This window comes from Zootoca vivipara, chromosome 3, assembly GCF_965207765.1.
Source record: "Zootoca vivipara chromosome 3, rZooViv2.hap1.1, whole genome shotgun sequence".
NCBI lineage: Eukaryota > Metazoa > Chordata > Lepidosauria > Squamata > Lacertidae > Zootoca > Zootoca vivipara.
Window position 1 is genome coordinate 67280170 of NC_142586.1, and position 16952 is coordinate 67297121.

Sequence of the window (16952 nt, forward strand, 5' to 3'; positions counted from 1 at the left end):
GCTCTTGGCAAAAGGTAGTATAATTGGAATGCAAGAAGAAATAAGACAATTCAGATGGCCTTAAATTATCTATCTACTGTGATTCCAGATACATGGCACAGTTGATCTTAACTTGCAAAGCATTTTGAGTAGAAAAATAAGAAAATCATACGTAGCTTTTGTTATGGAATGATTACGTAAAAGTTTGAAAAATTGACTCCTTTCTCATACAAAACAACTTTCTGAAAATAACTGCAACGTTCTGAAATGAACAGCTGCACAAATTCATATTTGGAAAATGATGCTCTGTTATCTCTGGTCCACCTTTGGACCGAGGCGTTGACCTGAGAATAAGGCTTTATGTGCATGTGAATAACATTCCGCTGGGTTTGGTGTGCTTTTAAGGTGAGAACTGTCAAGTAAAAGATCCAAGGTATGGTCATGTGTATGATCTGGCACCGCTTCGTGGGAAGGATGTGAAAGTGAGCACTGAGGAATATGACTACTACTTCAGAGTCTGTGATGGATTAACAGCGGGGAAGTGCAAAGAACCAAACACAACTTCAGATGTTGTGTCGGCATGTCAAATTAAGAAACGAGACCCCAGCTTTAAAAAAATAGCAGGTAATATGTCATTCTGGGCTGTAGCGGCTTGGATTTATCAGGGGAAGTTTGCCTGGCTTCAGAGGGGAGGATGCATGAAGTATCAAGGTGTACTTCCAGAGCAAATGTCCATCTAAGTAGTTTTATTTTAAAAACCACACATTTGTCTAGTATCTCTATCTAGTGGAAGGAATACCTCTTGACCCTCCTGAGATTTCCAGCTAAGTCATCATGTAGCTGTGACGGCTGTTGTATGCTATTCCCACAGCTAACATTCACCTGTCTTCCATGGTTAGTATCATTAGCATTTGACCTTGAAGTACACAGTTGATAACTAGTAAAAAAAAACCAGAACCCAGCTGAATTTGGAGATATCATCTCCCTCCACATACTTCCACCACAATTTCTGATCAGATGCAGCACTCTGGGGTTCTGTGCTCAGATTCTGTGTATGAGCACATGCACACTCAGGCCCTAGACATGCACATGTGTGCATACTGCAGTGTTTCTCAACCAGTGTGCCTCCAGATGTTTTGGGACTACAACTCCCATCATTCCTGACCACTGGTCTTGCTACTTAGGGATGATGGGAGTTGTAGTCCCAAAACATCTGGAGGCACACTGGTTGAGAAATACTGGCATGCTGTAACTGAACACACAGAGTGGAGTGTAAATAAAGTACATGTGTACGCACACCTTTATTTTTATATAAATTTTATTATACAATGTGTTTTGACTTCTATTTATGTTCTTGTTGGGCAGGCTGAAAACAAGTTAGGTATTGTGTATGCGCAGTGTGCTGAGTCACGTTGCCTGTAGAGCCCTTCTGGAGATGTTATTGCATTTCTGTAGTGCATTGAGTGGAAACTGGGTTGGATAGTGGGAACACTAGGAAAGAGGAGATGGGAAAGGGCCAAGACCGTGGCCCAGGTCATGCTCAGGTCAGCATACTTCCCACCCTCCCCAATTTCAACAAATCTGCAATCTTAACATCGGGGTGGTGGTGGTGGTGGAAGTGCTATTAAAAAACAACTAGATACTGAAATGGGATGAGTCTAAGCTTTTCTTTTTAGAGCTGTCATTCCTTAGCATGCTTTGCAAGCTGACTATTGACAAAATAAGGCAGTGTTGGGGGACCCACTGGTCCCACAGGCCAAATTAGCTTTAGTGTATATGGCTAATGTTTACAGTACAAAACTCCTATGCCTTCAGTTAATATACTCTTTATAATTCACTGTTCAGGTTTGAAAACTACAAAGCTTACATACGAAAATGGATTAATCAAAATTAACTACACCAACGGGGAGACATGCCACAAGATATATCAGCGGTCAACAGCCATATTGTTCTATTGTGATCCTGAAAGTAATTTGCAGGTAAGCAGACTTGGGTGTTAGTCTCAGATGTGATTGTCAAAACCCCTTATGTAACTGTCTTCCTGCAAAGCCATAAGCTCTAAGCACACATAGCTGTAACCACATAGAGCCTGGGTGGGCAGACATCAGACTTGCAGGATCTGCTTGGGCTTTTTTCTTTTCTTTTCTTTTTAACTGGAACCTAGAGATCCACCTTCCAGAGCCTGGTGAAAAAGGAATAGTCTGAATAAAAATAGTCTGAACCTAGGAATTTTACTTTGCGTGCCAGGCTGGAGTGGAGACACAATACTTCTATGCACAAAACCCCCACTCTTGATCTCCTCCCTGCCCCAGCCCCGCCAAGCTTTCTTCATTTCAGCTGTATAATTTAGAGGAGGAAAAGGGGTCATTTTTGTGCTGGTATTTTTAAACAACTGGGAATCGGGGACTTACTGATCTGAGAATTATCAAGACATCTCCCAGATTTACATTCTGCCCCTGCTGGCCATATGTGCAGTTGGAGATCAGGGTTGCACAGGCATGCCCAGCCCCTGAGCCCACCTGAGGGGCCCTACATGAACACTACATCCACCATGCACCTATGTGCATAGAGCTTGGTATCTGCAAGTTCATTCCATAATTGCCATTGCTCTTCCCTCTCCACTGACTTTATGTGGCACTAGTCATAATTGCACAGGTAGAGCCTCATTCTGCTCTCATTCAGCTTATTTATATGCAGCATGTGAACCAGGTAAATAGGGTGGGCCAAAAGTACTGAAAACCCAAATCTTGTTAGGACAGCTAAATTTGTTAGTAACAAAATCACACTTTGTTTTAAAAAAGAAAAGGTAAAAACTGCTGAGCAAATAAATAAAGTGTAGTGTGAAAGCAGCACATGCCAAGGCAATGAGCTTGAATCCATTATTTATGTTAGCCAAAATACTTCAAATTCACCCTTCTGATTAAAATCCATTTGGTCTTGTTTTAAATTTTTGTATGAATAGGACCACAGTGCATTTCCCCAGTATAAGATGTAGATGGTGCATTTGAGCAGAAGCTGCTTTTTGCAGATGGTTACTGTTTTGCATAATCCGTAGTCCAGACCTCGGATGGGGTAGGGTTGTCTGCTTTCAGCCCTACTGGTATTGTCGGCTTCTGTATGTAACGGGTTGTGGGGGTTTTGCCTTTCTTTTCTCAGCCAGTGTTTCTGAAGGAAATGGAGGATTGCACCTATTTGTTTGAGTGGCACACTCCTCTTGCCTGCCCACCTTCCAGGTCTATTGAGTGCTCCTATAAGTAAGTTGACGTCACCTGGCTGTCGAAATAAAAAATTTATTCCCTCCCCACCCCTTCTTTAGGGCTTCCTGTCCCATCTGTGTTAAATGGTGATGCCTAGGCCATTAAAGCACCTATTCAGTGTGATGATTTTGGGGGGTGGGGTGGGAAAAAACTTTTGTTCCCCAGCCATCAGCAGAAACAACTAACAAGTGGGTGGTGGTGAGATGATGGATGTCGAAAGACCATCTTGTTATACAAATTCTCAGATACTGAACCCCTAGATACTTGAGAATCATAGAATCATAGAGTTGGAAGAGACCACCAGGGCCATCCAGTCCAACCCCCTGCCAAGCAGGAAACACCATCAAAGCATTCCTGACAGATGGCTGTCAAGACCTCCAAAGAAGAAGACTCCACCACACTCCTTGGAAGCAAATTCCACTGCCGAACAGCTCTTACTGTCAGGAAGTTCTTCCTAATGTTGAGGTGGAATCTTCTTTCTTGTAGTTTGAATCCATTGCTCCATGTCCGCTTCTCTGGAGCAGCAGAAAACAACCTTTCTCCCTCCTCTATATGACATCCTTTGATATATTTGAACATGGCTATCATATCACCCCTTAACCTTCTCTTCTCCAGGCTAAACATACCCACCTCCGCGCAAAAGAAGCTTTTGCGCTGCTAGAGTAGTTAACAGAAGAATGGCGGTCATTCTGCTAGATAAGCTATGTGGCAGGACAGGAAATTTTGCTTGGATTTTGATGGCACTTTTTGGCACTCCTTACGCTGTTGGTGTGCTTTTCCACAGGATGTCTCCGGTTAACTTTTTTTGCTGTAAAACGTCCTTTGTTGTGTTGCAGAGACAGTACCGGCAACTCGTACGATCTCTCTTCTCTGACACGGCATAAGGAGAACTGGGAAGCCATTTCAATGACTAACTCTACTCAAAAATACTACATTAATGTCTGTAAATCTTTGGTGCCACACCGAGGAGCGGGTAAGAACTGGGTAAACAGCACAAGCTGCGTGTGCCAGCAGGCAGGAGTGGGGACGAGTAGAAGGATTGAACTGCACGGGGCAGGGTGGGAAAGAAGGGAGGCCACACCTTTGTTGGGGACCACTTCACCATAGCAAGGCATTTACGCAAACCCATGTGCTGTTATAAGGGCCACATGGCCTTGACTGCCTGCTGGGTAAATGTTAGAAGGCGGAAGGCCACACCCACTGACAGTTCAAGCTCTTCCCATTGCTGCTACCCAAACATGTGTGTGTGACAGTAGTGTTGGATCCTGTAGCAGAGTGACCGGAGCCCCAAGATATCTTAAGGAGAGGGGGAAGACGTATCCCCACTTACCTGACAGCTAAGCATCCTGTCTGTTGCCTCGACACCAGGTGCAAAGCATAGCAAAATTTGATGATGCTTGCAAGATAAGCTGTATATTGGGAACTGGAGTATTATGAAGAAGGCAATCCACTGTGCACCCGCTCTGTCTTGTTTCTCATATTGGGCTTCTCTATATAGAGAGGGCAGGTGAATGCTATCTTCACTCTTTTATGGCTGCAGCTGTGTTATGAAACCTGCCCTGTCCTATTTGAGGCTAAGTGAAAGCTGTAAGCATCCTGTAATCTGATTCTTCTTCTAGCATTCTCTGTTTGTGCAACAGCGTACCAGTTCTGCCTCGTTGTCTTTAAAATTATCTTGGAGCAAGGGAGGAATGACCTACATAGCTTCCTAGAGAGTGAGAAAATTGGTGTCCAAAGAGTTGGATGTGGGGAAAGAGATTAAAAAGCACTGTTGTAACCCACTGTGAATGCGAACACAGGTTTTTTACATGGTTAAAGAGTAGTAAATGGAACAGCTCCTATCTGTAATTGTGAACACACTGTCCTTGATTCCTATTGCTCTTTGCAATATTTTTTTCCTAACCCTGGTTTGATTTTTGTATAGTCGTGGGAATGGGTTCTATCTTGGGGATAACAGCAAACCAAGACATACTTGGGAGTAGACCCATTTATTTCTGCTCTGAATATGGCTACAGTTATACCTCGTGTTGCGTTAGGTTCATGTTGCGTCTTTTTGACTTGCAAACCCGGCAAACCCGGAAGTGTATACTTCCGGGTTTCGCCACGCGTGCACGCGCAAAAGCTGGGCGCTTTGCACATGCGCAGAAGCGGCGCTCTAGTTATGGACTTTTCGGGGTGCGAACGGCACCCCGGAACGGATCAGGTACATAACTACAGGTACCACTGTAATGTTGTATACCTCCTTGTTTAATTGAAGGTTAATATGATAAGGTATTTCTCCCTGGCACACCCCAAACATCTTACTATTAAGATGGCAGGTAATAACCTAAATACTCTACATTTTATTACTAGACTTGCTGATTCTGAATATATATAGAAATGACACATAGAGCAAATTATATGTGTTGTTTTCTTTGCTCAGGAACTATGCCATCTCAATTTTATGTGGGGAGGTATTTGTCTAAAGTTGACCCAGTGTGCCAAATCCTTGCTGGCACACCAGCAAGTTTGTTGTTGTTGTTAACTAAATTTCTATACTGTACTGCCCTTCATCCGAGGATCACAGGGTGGTTTGCAATTTAAAAACTCAAAAATACATAACATAGTAACACACACAAACACACTCTCTTTAAAAGGCCATAGATAGTTTAATTAGCCAAAGGCATGGGAGAAGAGGAAAGTTTTTGCCTGGTGCCCAAAGATATGTAATGAGGGTGCCAGATGAACTTTCCTGAGGAGAGCATTCCACAAACGGGGAGCCATCGCAGAAAAGGCTTGTTGCCATGTTGCTACCCTCCAGACCTCTCATGGAGGAGGCACACAAAGAAGAGCCTCAGATGATGATCTCAGGGTGGTTCATTTTGGGAGAAGTGGTCCTTGAGGTATTGTGGTCCTGAAAAAAGAATGTCGAAATAATTTCTGAAAAATAATATAGATTTTGCCCATTCAGAAGCCCCAACTTTCCCCTGAATTAAGTTGAAGTGGTGTAGCCACCTCAGAAACGTGTGCTTGAATCAACACTGAAGTTTTTTTGGTAGCATTTCTTGAATATGTTATTTGCGCCAAAACACCACCACCACCACCACCAAGAGAATGTGGGGCTATGCTATCAGGCAATGCTAAACCCTTTATTTTCTCTTCCCCACCCTCTTTTCTGGTGCCAAACATAGATTTCTGTTCACCGGATTCTGCAGCCTGCCTAATGGATGGGTCCAAGTATATAAACTTGGGTGAGGTGTCTGAGGGAATCCAATGGCAAAATGGCATTTTTGTTATTAAATACATCAACGGTGAGAAGTGTCCAGACCAGATCAGGAAAAGGTCTACAATAATCCGCATCAAGTGTGACGCAAATGCAGTTGTAAGTATGCCTAAGTAGGTCGGATTTTCTATGTCTCTCCCCCCCCCCCAATGTGAAGAGCCATTGCATAGGCTCCTGGGGGTAATAATGGACCATGGGATTGGATTGGAATCTTAAATAGCATGCAGATGACAAATTTACCCCCGAATCTGCAGCTGTGGGTACTAAAACTCCTCCTTTACACTTGGCAGGACGAGGCAGTAATTGTGCTGCCCTGGGGAACTCGTCGCAGAGTAGTTCCCTGGGAAGGAAGGAAACAAACAGTGTGTGGTCCAGATTAATCTTGGGTGGTGGTGATGGGTTCTATAACAGAAGCTTAAACTGATGGATGTCCAAGGGGATTTATACTTTTATGTCTTTTGGCCACAATAACTTTGCTAAGACCTTCTGAAGGGAAGGTAGGCTGCTACCAGGAGTCAACATTCCAGCTGCCTCCCCCGGAAAGGGTAAAGTGTGTTGCAAGAAATATTATCAGTACCCCAGCACAGAAGTTTTGCAGATGTTGACTCTTTCAAATCCGTTTTTCTCCAGGATTCCAAGCCTGAACTTATAACAGCCATTCAGGATTGTGAATATACTTTTCTATGGTTCACGGCTGCTGCGTGTCCTTTGAAAACCAACGTGCACAACAATTGCACAGTATCCAACCCTCTTACAGGTAAGCCTTTGACACACACGTGGGCCTGGTCGGGGTAGCTGTAACCGTAACCAACCTCGAATTGTTCTGCCATGGGAGAGAGCAGTAGTGGACTTAGGACTCTCATCTTGGGAGAGCCAAGGCTAATCTGAAGGGAGGAGCCTCCTACACCCTACAATATCAAGCTACAGTACTTTCATAAATGTAGGAAATAGCGAAAGAAACCCCATTGATAGTTACTCGTTCTCGCTCATCTCCATTGGTGGAACATAGAAAGCTGCCTTATACTGAGGCAGGCTGTCTGCCCATCCAGCTCAGTATTGCCAACACTGGCTGGCAGCAGCTCTCTAGGGTTTCAGATGGACTTTTCCGAACCCCACCTGAATATGCCAAGGATTATGCCTGGGATTGAGCCATGTAAAGCTAGAGCCCTTCCCTAACTCCTGAAGCTTGCAGGTATATGTCATTCCTATTGTATCACAGGGAATGCAAGTGGAAGGTTGCACTGGGGCTACAATGTGATGGTGCAGGATACAGCTATTTATTCTGTGGAAGAAAAAACAAGATGCCCAAATACCCACCAATAGGACAGAAGGTTATATGAAACAGGATACACAAATACTTCTGTGAGGGCAAACAGCATAAGTTACCAATAATGTCACATTTATTTGCGGATTGTCTATAATTGAAGGAGAGTGGTTGCTACCTCATTTTATGGGCCGCTTCACACGCAACACTGGGTAAACCTCCCTTTAGTGTGTATGCATGCGCCAATCACATATCTCTGGTGCATGTACCTGTATGGGTCATGTGCCTGTTTCACATTCCTAAGTGTATGTCTAAGTACACAAGAGTGCTGCTTTATCAGATCAAAGGCCCATATGGTGCAGCATCCTGTTTGTCAGTGCCCAGCTAGGGGCCCGTAGGATACCCAATAGCAGCATTCACCCAATTTGTGTTTCCCCACAACTGGTATTCTATTCCTGGAGGTAACACATAGTCATAAGGACAATATCCTCCATGAACTTATCTAATCCTCTTTGGAAGCAATCTGAGTTGATGGTCATCTTGTGGTTTAAAGCATCACAGGTCTACTTCTTGGGTTACCAAAAATCTCAATTGCTCTCTGCAGGGAAGCTAAAAAGCTAAATTATCCTCTCCCCCCTCCCTCTTCTTGCAGGCCATCTCTTTGACCTTAATTCTTTAAAGAGGCAGGATGGTTATACTGTCCCTGATTACAAGAACCAGAGAATATTGCAGCTGAGTGTGTGTGATGAAGCCAGAAGTCTATGTGGCAGTGGAGTTGGTAAGCCTGGACATATCAGCAACGTGTTCAGTGGAGCTCATGGAAGTTCTGTGGAGTTCTCACGAAACTGTCTCTGTACTTATAACCAAGCTTATACAACCAGCCATTCTACTACTTTAATTGGAAATAGCTTTTACCCTGTACTGCTCTCCTTCCTGCCTACTCTGTGTACCTATGCCACCTCTAATGTGACTGGCCATCCATGCATATGGGTATAAGATTCTTGATCAGATTGCACAGTTCATCGGGCATGTCAACTGGGATTTGGGCCTATACAGACTGGGATTTTGCAGGCACACTTGAATGGCTGTTGCCACTGTTGGTAGGATGGAAATGCTGGGTGGATAGAGGAGGTGGTGTAGGATCATCCCCTGCAGCACGTGGGAAGTGGCCCAGTGAATAATCTAATCTCACCTACATTAAAAAGGCTAACATTGAATTCTATTATTTTCTTGCATAAGCTAGATGTAGGTCACAGTTCTGTCCATTTTATAGATTGGGAACTGAGCCCTGAGAGCAAGTGACTGTGTTAAGACTGCCCAGTGAGTGAGCAAAGTCCTCAAAGTTCTCAACTACTTGGTGTAACTAATGTAATCCCTCTCAGTTCTGTTGAAATATAACAGCCCAAGGAGTGGATTGCACAGCTGCTTAACTCAAGCTTCCTTCCGTCATAACCCACCCATTGCACTTCTGAACTTGTTAATAGGTGTCTGTGTCACTGGTGGCCAACAGAAGCCAGTCAGTGCTGGAAGACTGACCAAAGCATTAACTTATGAAGATGGAGTTTTGAAACTTAGCTACAGTGGAGGAGAGTCCTGCCCTGCAAATCCTGACCTGAAGTATACAAGCTATTTCAGCTTTGTGTGCAGGCCTGATGCTGGGCCAGATAGCCAGCCCTTCCTTGTCTCCTTCGATGAGGCGGCATGTGCCTATTATTTCTCTTGGCATACAGCTTTAGCTTGTGAAGAAGAGAGTCCGGTAAGTGAATTGGCAATTATATCAAGCTCCTGTTACCTAAGATGTCAAAGTAACAACAATGCCTGCAAGCAATATTTTTAAGTTGGAAATGGCACGGGTTTAAATGCTTCAGTTTCAGATGTTGGGTTTGTGTTTTTTTAATAAGGCAATACAAAATTCTCAGATCCATAAAATTTGTGGTATCTTGTTCTTTTTTGTTGAAGGGAGTAGCTGGTGGCTTTTTGGTTTTGAATTGTTTAGGAACAGATGTGTTCTGTTTAGGTAACAGTAGAACAGAGGCAGTATAATTGTGTTGCCAGATGAGAAGTTGAAAGTCCTGCCAAATAATGCAATTCTTGCCAATAACTCTGGTAAAGTGCAGGCATAATTCTACATTTGATTAAGGGAACAGTAGATATCCACAGGATATCTGGAACAGAATTCAACCAAATCATTAATGGTCAGTCACAACCCCCTTCCCCCTCCCCCAGACATGGAGGGCAGAGGAAATTTGCATGCAAGGGAGTAGGAAAGAGGGGATGGAGGAGTTCACAGTCCCACAGTGCAGTTCCTTGACACTGGGTAGCATTATGTCAATTCTGGAGCTCCTTTTTGTGAGTAACAGTCAAGGGAAGAAGAATCAATAGAAGAAGAATCCCAATGGTAGGTCAATTGAGACCTCTTTTTCCATTGAGATTAATATATCACTGTGTGTTGGAAAACTTAGCAATGCTCTCAAAGCATCAGCAACTGCTGTGAAGCAGAAATGTCAAGAAAGAAGAGGCTAATCAGGACCTTTAGCTGTTATTGCCATGACCAATAAATAAACTGCAAAGTTGATCTTCTTGTGCCTATGGCTCAGCCCAGGAACACATGTCATTTCACTGGTATTTGCTTTCAATCAAGTGTATCTAGGACCAACACAGAAGTGACCTGCTGGAGAAGTACAAAGAGACTGAAGGGAATTTCAGGGTGGGATGGGATCAGATTGAACACATGATGAAATGAACACATTGACTTGCAGTGTGGTGTGGTGGGGGGAGCGCTAAGAAAAAATCAGACCCCAATAAATTAGATTTAGTTTTTGCTTGTTGACATTTGGCTAATACTAGCTGCAAGTGCTGATTTGTGAAACTTCCTCCCACTGCAAACAGGTGGAATGCTCGGTTACAAATGGCAGCACAATAATTGACCTCTCCCCTTTGATACATCGGACGGGCTCCTATGAGGCATTTGATGAGACGTTCGATGATTCCTCTGACCTTACTCCAGATTTCTATATAAATATTTGCCGCCCGTTGAATTCCATCAAAGATGTCAACTGCCCACCTGGAGCAGCTGTCTGCATGGTTCCACTTACTGGTCCTCCTATAGTAAGTTATCCCTATGTATCAAACAATCCTCTTTAGCAAAGGTGTTAGTGTTTTTGTAATTCATAACCAGTACAGTGGTACCTCGGTTTATGAACACAATTGGTTCCGGAAGTCTGTTCATAAACTGAAGCGTTCATAAACTGACGCGAACTTTCCCATTGAAAGTAATGGAAAGTGAATTAATCTGTTCCAGACGGTCCACGAGTACTTAAACTAAAGCGTTCATAAACTGAAGCGAACTTTCCCATTGAAAGTAATGGAAAGTGGATTAATCCGTTCCAGTCGGGTCCGCGGAGTACTCAACCTGAAGCGTACTTAACCCGAAGCATGGGTGTAATTGGTTCCGGAAGTCTGTTCATGAACTGAAGTGTTCATAAACTGAAGCGAACTTTCCCATTGAAAGTAATGGAAAGTGAATTAATCTGTTCCAGACGGTCCACGAGTACTTAAACTAAAGCGTTCATAAACTGAAGCGAACTTTCCCATTGAAAGTAATGGAAAGTGGATTAATCCGTTCCAGTCGGGTCCGCGGAGTACTCAACCTGAAGCGTACTTAACCCGAAGCATGGGTGTAATTGGTTCCGGAAGTCTGTTCATAAACTGAAGTGTTCATAAACTGAAGCGAACTTTCCCATTGAAAGTAATGGAAAGTGAATTAATCCGTTCCAGATGGGTCCGCAGCATTCGCAAACCGAAAATTTGTAAACCGAGGTGTTCATAAACCGAGGTTCCACTGTATGTTGGCTTATGGTTAATTGAGAATCGCCTCACTCTGGACAAGTCACTGATTCTGCATGGTGGCTATTGTTATAACTGCATGTGGTCTGAACCTCTGAGGAAAGAGGAATATCTTTGTACATTCTTCATTCTCCCACCCTCACAGTCCGGGGGGGGGGGGGGGTACTGTCCAGAAGTGACTGCTAACCAAATCATGGTCTGTATCCAAAGAAGTGCATAACTTTTTTCTTGTACTCAAGGCTTTGGGGCTATTTTTTTTTAGCGACAGATCCCCACATCTCATGGCTAACCTATTTCAAGACAAAATATGTGTCCCAAAATCAATTTGTGATGTGGTCTGTAGGAGAGTGCGGTGTTTCCTTTCAAAGGAAAAAAAAATGCCATAAAAATTAGAAAAATGAGCAGCATTGAATCGTATTACAGCCCAAACAATGTGGTGATCTTATTTTGTGGAAAGTCTGAAATAAGACGTGGAATCGCTGGCACTATTGGAAAATCATGCCAGTGCTTCGTGTGAAAGTGTCACAACCAAGTTAATTTATTGTGTTTTCTCGTTTAGGATATCGGCCGTATTACTGCCCCTCCCAAGCTCAACCCTGCAACACATGAAGTTTACATTGCTTTTAACAGTACCACTCCTTGTCTGGAAGATAAAAGTCTCAAGTATTCTTCTCTCATTGTGTTCCATTGCAGCAGAGGGACAAATCTGGTAATGGTCATCTTATTTTGCGTACTGCCAAGCCTGAATCAAGGGTGGCGGTGGGGAAGAGAAGAATCTTTGGGGGGAAAGGACAAAAGTGAATTGAGTGAAGGACGATTAAATCTGTTCCAAATGCTAATTTACAAGGTGCCACAAGAGCCTATAGTGCATCTGCTGCAGAGATTTTCAAAGTGCATTATACTCATGTCCCACAGAAACTCAAAACTCAGTACTAAAATCTTCCTTGACATGAGGCGGGAGATACTTATTTTGCTTCTGACCATCTTTGACCCTCAACTCACCCAAATAATACTTCTGATGAACTCTTAACCATAGAAGATGCTAGTTATTTCTAAACTCTATACATTGGTACCTCGACATCCGAATGCCTCAACTTCCGAAGGTTTCGACTTACGAAGTCGGCAAACCTGGAAGTATTTTCGCCGTGTGCGTGTTCTGCGCCTGCGCAGAAGTGGCGTGTGCGGCCCGCGCCTGCGCAGAAGTGCAAAAACGCGCTTCGCGCATGCGCAAAATGGACGCTTCCACATCCGAAGGTTTCGACTTACGAAGAGCGCCGCGGAACGGATCGCCTTCGTAAGTCGAGGTACCACTGTAACTAGGTCACCATTGCAGAGTTCGAATGTAGGCCTGAATTCTGAAAACAGGAAGCTTATATAACATGTTGCTCTTACAAAATCCAGGTGTCCAAAGCTTTTAGTGATCCAATTTTTTGTTGAGCAACGGGCAATAGGCAAGGCATGAAAGTTTAGGGTGGGGGGTAAGGAATTGAGTAGCTGCTACTAGAGAAGGGCAGGGAGATGTGCAAGGCACTGCCAGTTTTCTTGGGGTGTGGAAGGTATTGAGTATTTGCTAGATTTTCTTCACAAGATCTTGAATGGAAAGCTGGGATTCTTAGAATCCCTGTGTGTGTGTGTGTGTGTGTGTGTGCGTGCACACAAACACACACACTGCTTAGCAAGTTCCATGCTTGCATATGAAGTACATACAGTCAGAATACTTGACCTTTAATGTCTTCTTTACTTCTCTGTGTACGTTTGAAAATGTTGCAAGTCTTGGCAGATGTGTGCGGTTAGCTTCAAAGGCTATTCCTGCTTTTTTAAAATGTCTTGATGATTCTAATGTGAATTTAATGAGGGATGCTGACAGGAAATTACACAGACAGCAGGAACACTGTGTCCATAATGTTATGTCAAGCCCCACATCACAGAGGTAAATTCTTCTGCTTAATGGGTCTAATTCTGAGCATAAGTGTATGGCATGTTTCCACTTTAAAATAGATAGAAAATCAAATAGTTTAAAAAGTGATTATCCGTGTAGACAGCACAAACCTTGGGGAAGAAAAGGCATTTGTATTCTGCCTCATTGGCACAAGAGCTTCTGCATGATGATATTTCTAGTGCTGCTCAGTTATCCTGTGAACCTTAAATCACATGGGGGAGAGTTGGTGTTATCCACTCACTCCTGCAAAGTTCATCACTGATGCCTCCCATATCACCTCTGGCTTCTTGCACTACCAGAGTACATGGGAAGCATCTGTTTGGGTTACATAAGAATGGGCCTCGGAAGTCAGAGCCATTGTCTAAAACACCATAAGGGGGTAGCGGTGGAGAGGAATAATGGTGGCAGATCAGCTTTTTATTAGCTACCTACAACCTTACCCAGTACTTGTCCAGATGAAGAAATGAATATATACCTTATAACAGCCTGAATGCAATGGGATTAATTTCACTGGCAACGTTTGCACATCACAGTGGCTTACCGTGGACACACAGCTGCCTCTGGCATGAGCAGGAGCAACCAATCATAATCACAGGCTTAGTGTTGCACCCGGACCATGGTTTTGATCCGACGAATCACAGTGCTAACCCAGAGTTTGCTCTTGAGTATCAGATTCCTAAATAAGAAGGTTGCAGTAAGCCAAGCCTAAACAATTTTCTGTTTTCTCTTGTTTGTGTTTTGGTGACAGGGAAAGCCAAAAATGATAGGGCAGTCCACCTGCGAATACATATTTGAATGGAGCACTCCAGTTGTTTGCCCTGATAAAGTGGACGTCTCGGGCTGCTCGGTGGCTGATGAGCAGCTGCACTACACTTTCAACCTATCCAGACTTTCTGCAAAGCCTTACAAGGTGATGTGCTGCAAACTTCAGGTGCTGTGGTCAGTGAGAGAGCTGGATGCTTTGAACTGAAACCTTGTTTCTATCATGGTGGAGGAAAAGGGGTTGGTTCAAGCTTTGTGCTAAACGGCAGATTGTAGCTCAGCAGCAGGACATGTGTTTTACATGTGTCAGGTCCCAGGTTCCATCCTCAGCATCTCCAGCTCAGTTGGTATGGCATCCTGTGCCAGCTTTGGTTATTCCCCTTCCCCAAAAGGATCCAGTTGTGCTGCTGTGAACTCCACTGCATTTGTCACTTGATTTGCCCCCATCTCTCCCCCCCCCCGGTATTTCATGGGGTGTTTCCCTAGGTGATCTCACAGTGTGGACTAATAATACAGTTCTTCTAGAATGGAAACTCTGGTTGGAGTATTCAGGGTTTTTCCAGGGGAAGACCCAAAACCTTTTTGTAAACAATGGTTACACGGAACAATTGGGGTGTGTGTGGGAGACTGACCTAAGTTAGTATTTGAGTGGTTCCAGTAGTATTTATTTTTTTAAGCATGCTTCTGTTGATGGGGGACCCATGTGGGAGAGGGCTGTTAACGTTCATGTCCTGCTTTTTGGCTTCCCAAGGGCCTCTGGTTCACCAGCATGAGTTCAGGATGCTTGGCTAGGCGGACTTGTTGTTCTGATTCTGCAGGGCTGTTATGCTCTTGAAGTTTTACTGCTTGTTGAAATTGAGACCACCATCTGTTGGCAAGCAGCAGCCAAAGTAAATATTTCCCATGGCAGTCTTCACGGTGCTCCTTCTTGTTTTCTCTCTTAAGCAACTAGACAAACCAAGATGACAGTAACACTGTGCTGTTTCTGCTCCCAGTCTTCTGGACGTCAGCATATTGGAGACATGTTTAACATTTTTCATTTACTCTTTATTGCACTTTAACAATGGTGTTTTCCCTTACAGATCTCTGCTGGGTCCAAGAATTACCACCTAGGAGTGTGTTCTGGTGCTGCTGGTGTGCCCCTAGGAAAGTGCAAGGATGCAGCCGTGTGTTTGGTCTCGGGCAACAGCGCCGTCTCATTTGGCAACAGAAATGAAAGGAAAATGGACTACCGGCATCAAGATGAAGCTGTCATTTTGCAGTATACGGGTGGTGATGAGTGCCCTCCAGGTAAGGCCTTCTAAAGCTAGTCTTAACTTTTGAGAAGGCTTTAAAGCCCACACTTGTGTGGTGGTTAGACTTGACCAGCTTCTAAGCCTAAGGCTAACTCAAAGCAACATTATTTCCGTAGTTCATTCACCCTCGCAGCAGCCCTCTGCAGAAGGAGGTTCTCATTTTTGAGTGAGTGGTAACTTAGCCAAGGCTAAGCAGACTATAGTAGCCCTGGGTACTTTCCCATAGGAAATTTTGAAATGGAGCTTCTGCAAAGCGCAAAGTTGTGACCCTCCTGGGACAGCTTGCTGTTTCTTGTCTGATTTGTATCAATGCCCAAGACAAGGAAGGTGGGCAAAACCCACGAGATCTGCATATCTTCCTAAGGCTGAAACTCTATTTGTGCCTGCCTGTTGTAGGCTTGAACCTCATATTTCTGGCAAATTCAAAATTGTGTATAATAATAAATAATAATAATAATAATAATAATAATAATAATAATAATAATAATAATGGGACCCAGGTGGCGCTGTGGTTAAACCACTGAGCCTAGGGCTTGCTGATCAGAAGGTCGGCGGTTTGAATCCCTGTGACGGGGTGAGCTCCCGTTGCTTGGTCCCAGCTCCTGCCAACCTAGCAGTTCGAAAGCACGTCAAAATGCAAGTAGATAAATAGGAACCGCTACAGCGGGAAGGTAAACGGCATTTCCATGTGCTGCTCTGGTTCGCCAGAAGCGGCTTTGTCATGCTGGCCACATGACCTGGAAGCTATACGCTGGCTCCCTTGGCCAATAATGCGAGATGAGCGCGCAACCCCAGAGTCGGTCACGACTGGACCTAATGGTCAGGGGTCCCTTTACCTTTACCTTTAATAATAATAATAATAATAATAATAATAATATATTTATTATTTATACCCTGCCCATCCCCAGCTATTCTGGGCAGCTCCCAACAGAATATTGAAAATGTGATAAAACATCAAACATTAAAAGCTTCCCTTAACAGGGCTGCCTTCAGATGTATTCTAAAAGTCAGATAGTTGTTTATTTCCTTGACATCTGATGGGAGGGCGTTCCACAGGGTGGGTGCAACCACCGAGAAGGCCCTCTGCCTGGTTCCCTGTTACCTCACTTCTGGCGGTGAGGGAACCAGCAGAAGGCCCTTGGAGCTGGACCTCAGTGTCCGAGCTGAACGATGATTGGTGATCGTTCCTTCCTCCATATGTGTGTATTAAACACACACAGTTTATATTGGGGAAAATAATAATTGAAATAGCATGACAGCTGTGAAATAATTGTAGTGTGCCACAGTTAACAGCAGTCTCCCCCATGAAGTTATCCGTCACAATTGCATAACTAGTTACTGTGGATCA

General features: G+C 43.9%; 1 protein-coding gene across 2 annotated transcripts in view; it reads left to right on the forward strand.

Moving 5' to 3' along the window:
- The window catches only part of IGF2R (insulin like growth factor 2 receptor), a 69870-nt gene that overhangs the window by 41370 nt on the left and 11548 nt on the right, over positions 1 to 16952 (forward strand). For both annotated transcript variants that reach the window (XM_035108613.3, XM_035108615.3), the window contains exons 27-38: positions 385 to 603; positions 1825 to 1958; positions 3136 to 3233; positions 4073 to 4209; positions 6407 to 6597; positions 7129 to 7255; positions 8415 to 8540; positions 9247 to 9518; positions 10652 to 10870; positions 12168 to 12317; positions 14296 to 14457; positions 15392 to 15599. In XM_035108613.3, coding sequence (XP_034964504.3) covers positions 385 to 603; positions 1825 to 1958; positions 3136 to 3233; positions 4073 to 4209; positions 6407 to 6597; positions 7129 to 7255; positions 8415 to 8540; positions 9247 to 9518; positions 10652 to 10870; positions 12168 to 12317; positions 14296 to 14457; positions 15392 to 15599 — 2043 coding nt within the window. The remainder of the gene's footprint in view (positions 1 to 384; positions 604 to 1824; positions 1959 to 3135; positions 3234 to 4072; positions 4210 to 6406; positions 6598 to 7128; positions 7256 to 8414; positions 8541 to 9246; positions 9519 to 10651; positions 10871 to 12167; positions 12318 to 14295; positions 14458 to 15391; positions 15600 to 16952) is intronic.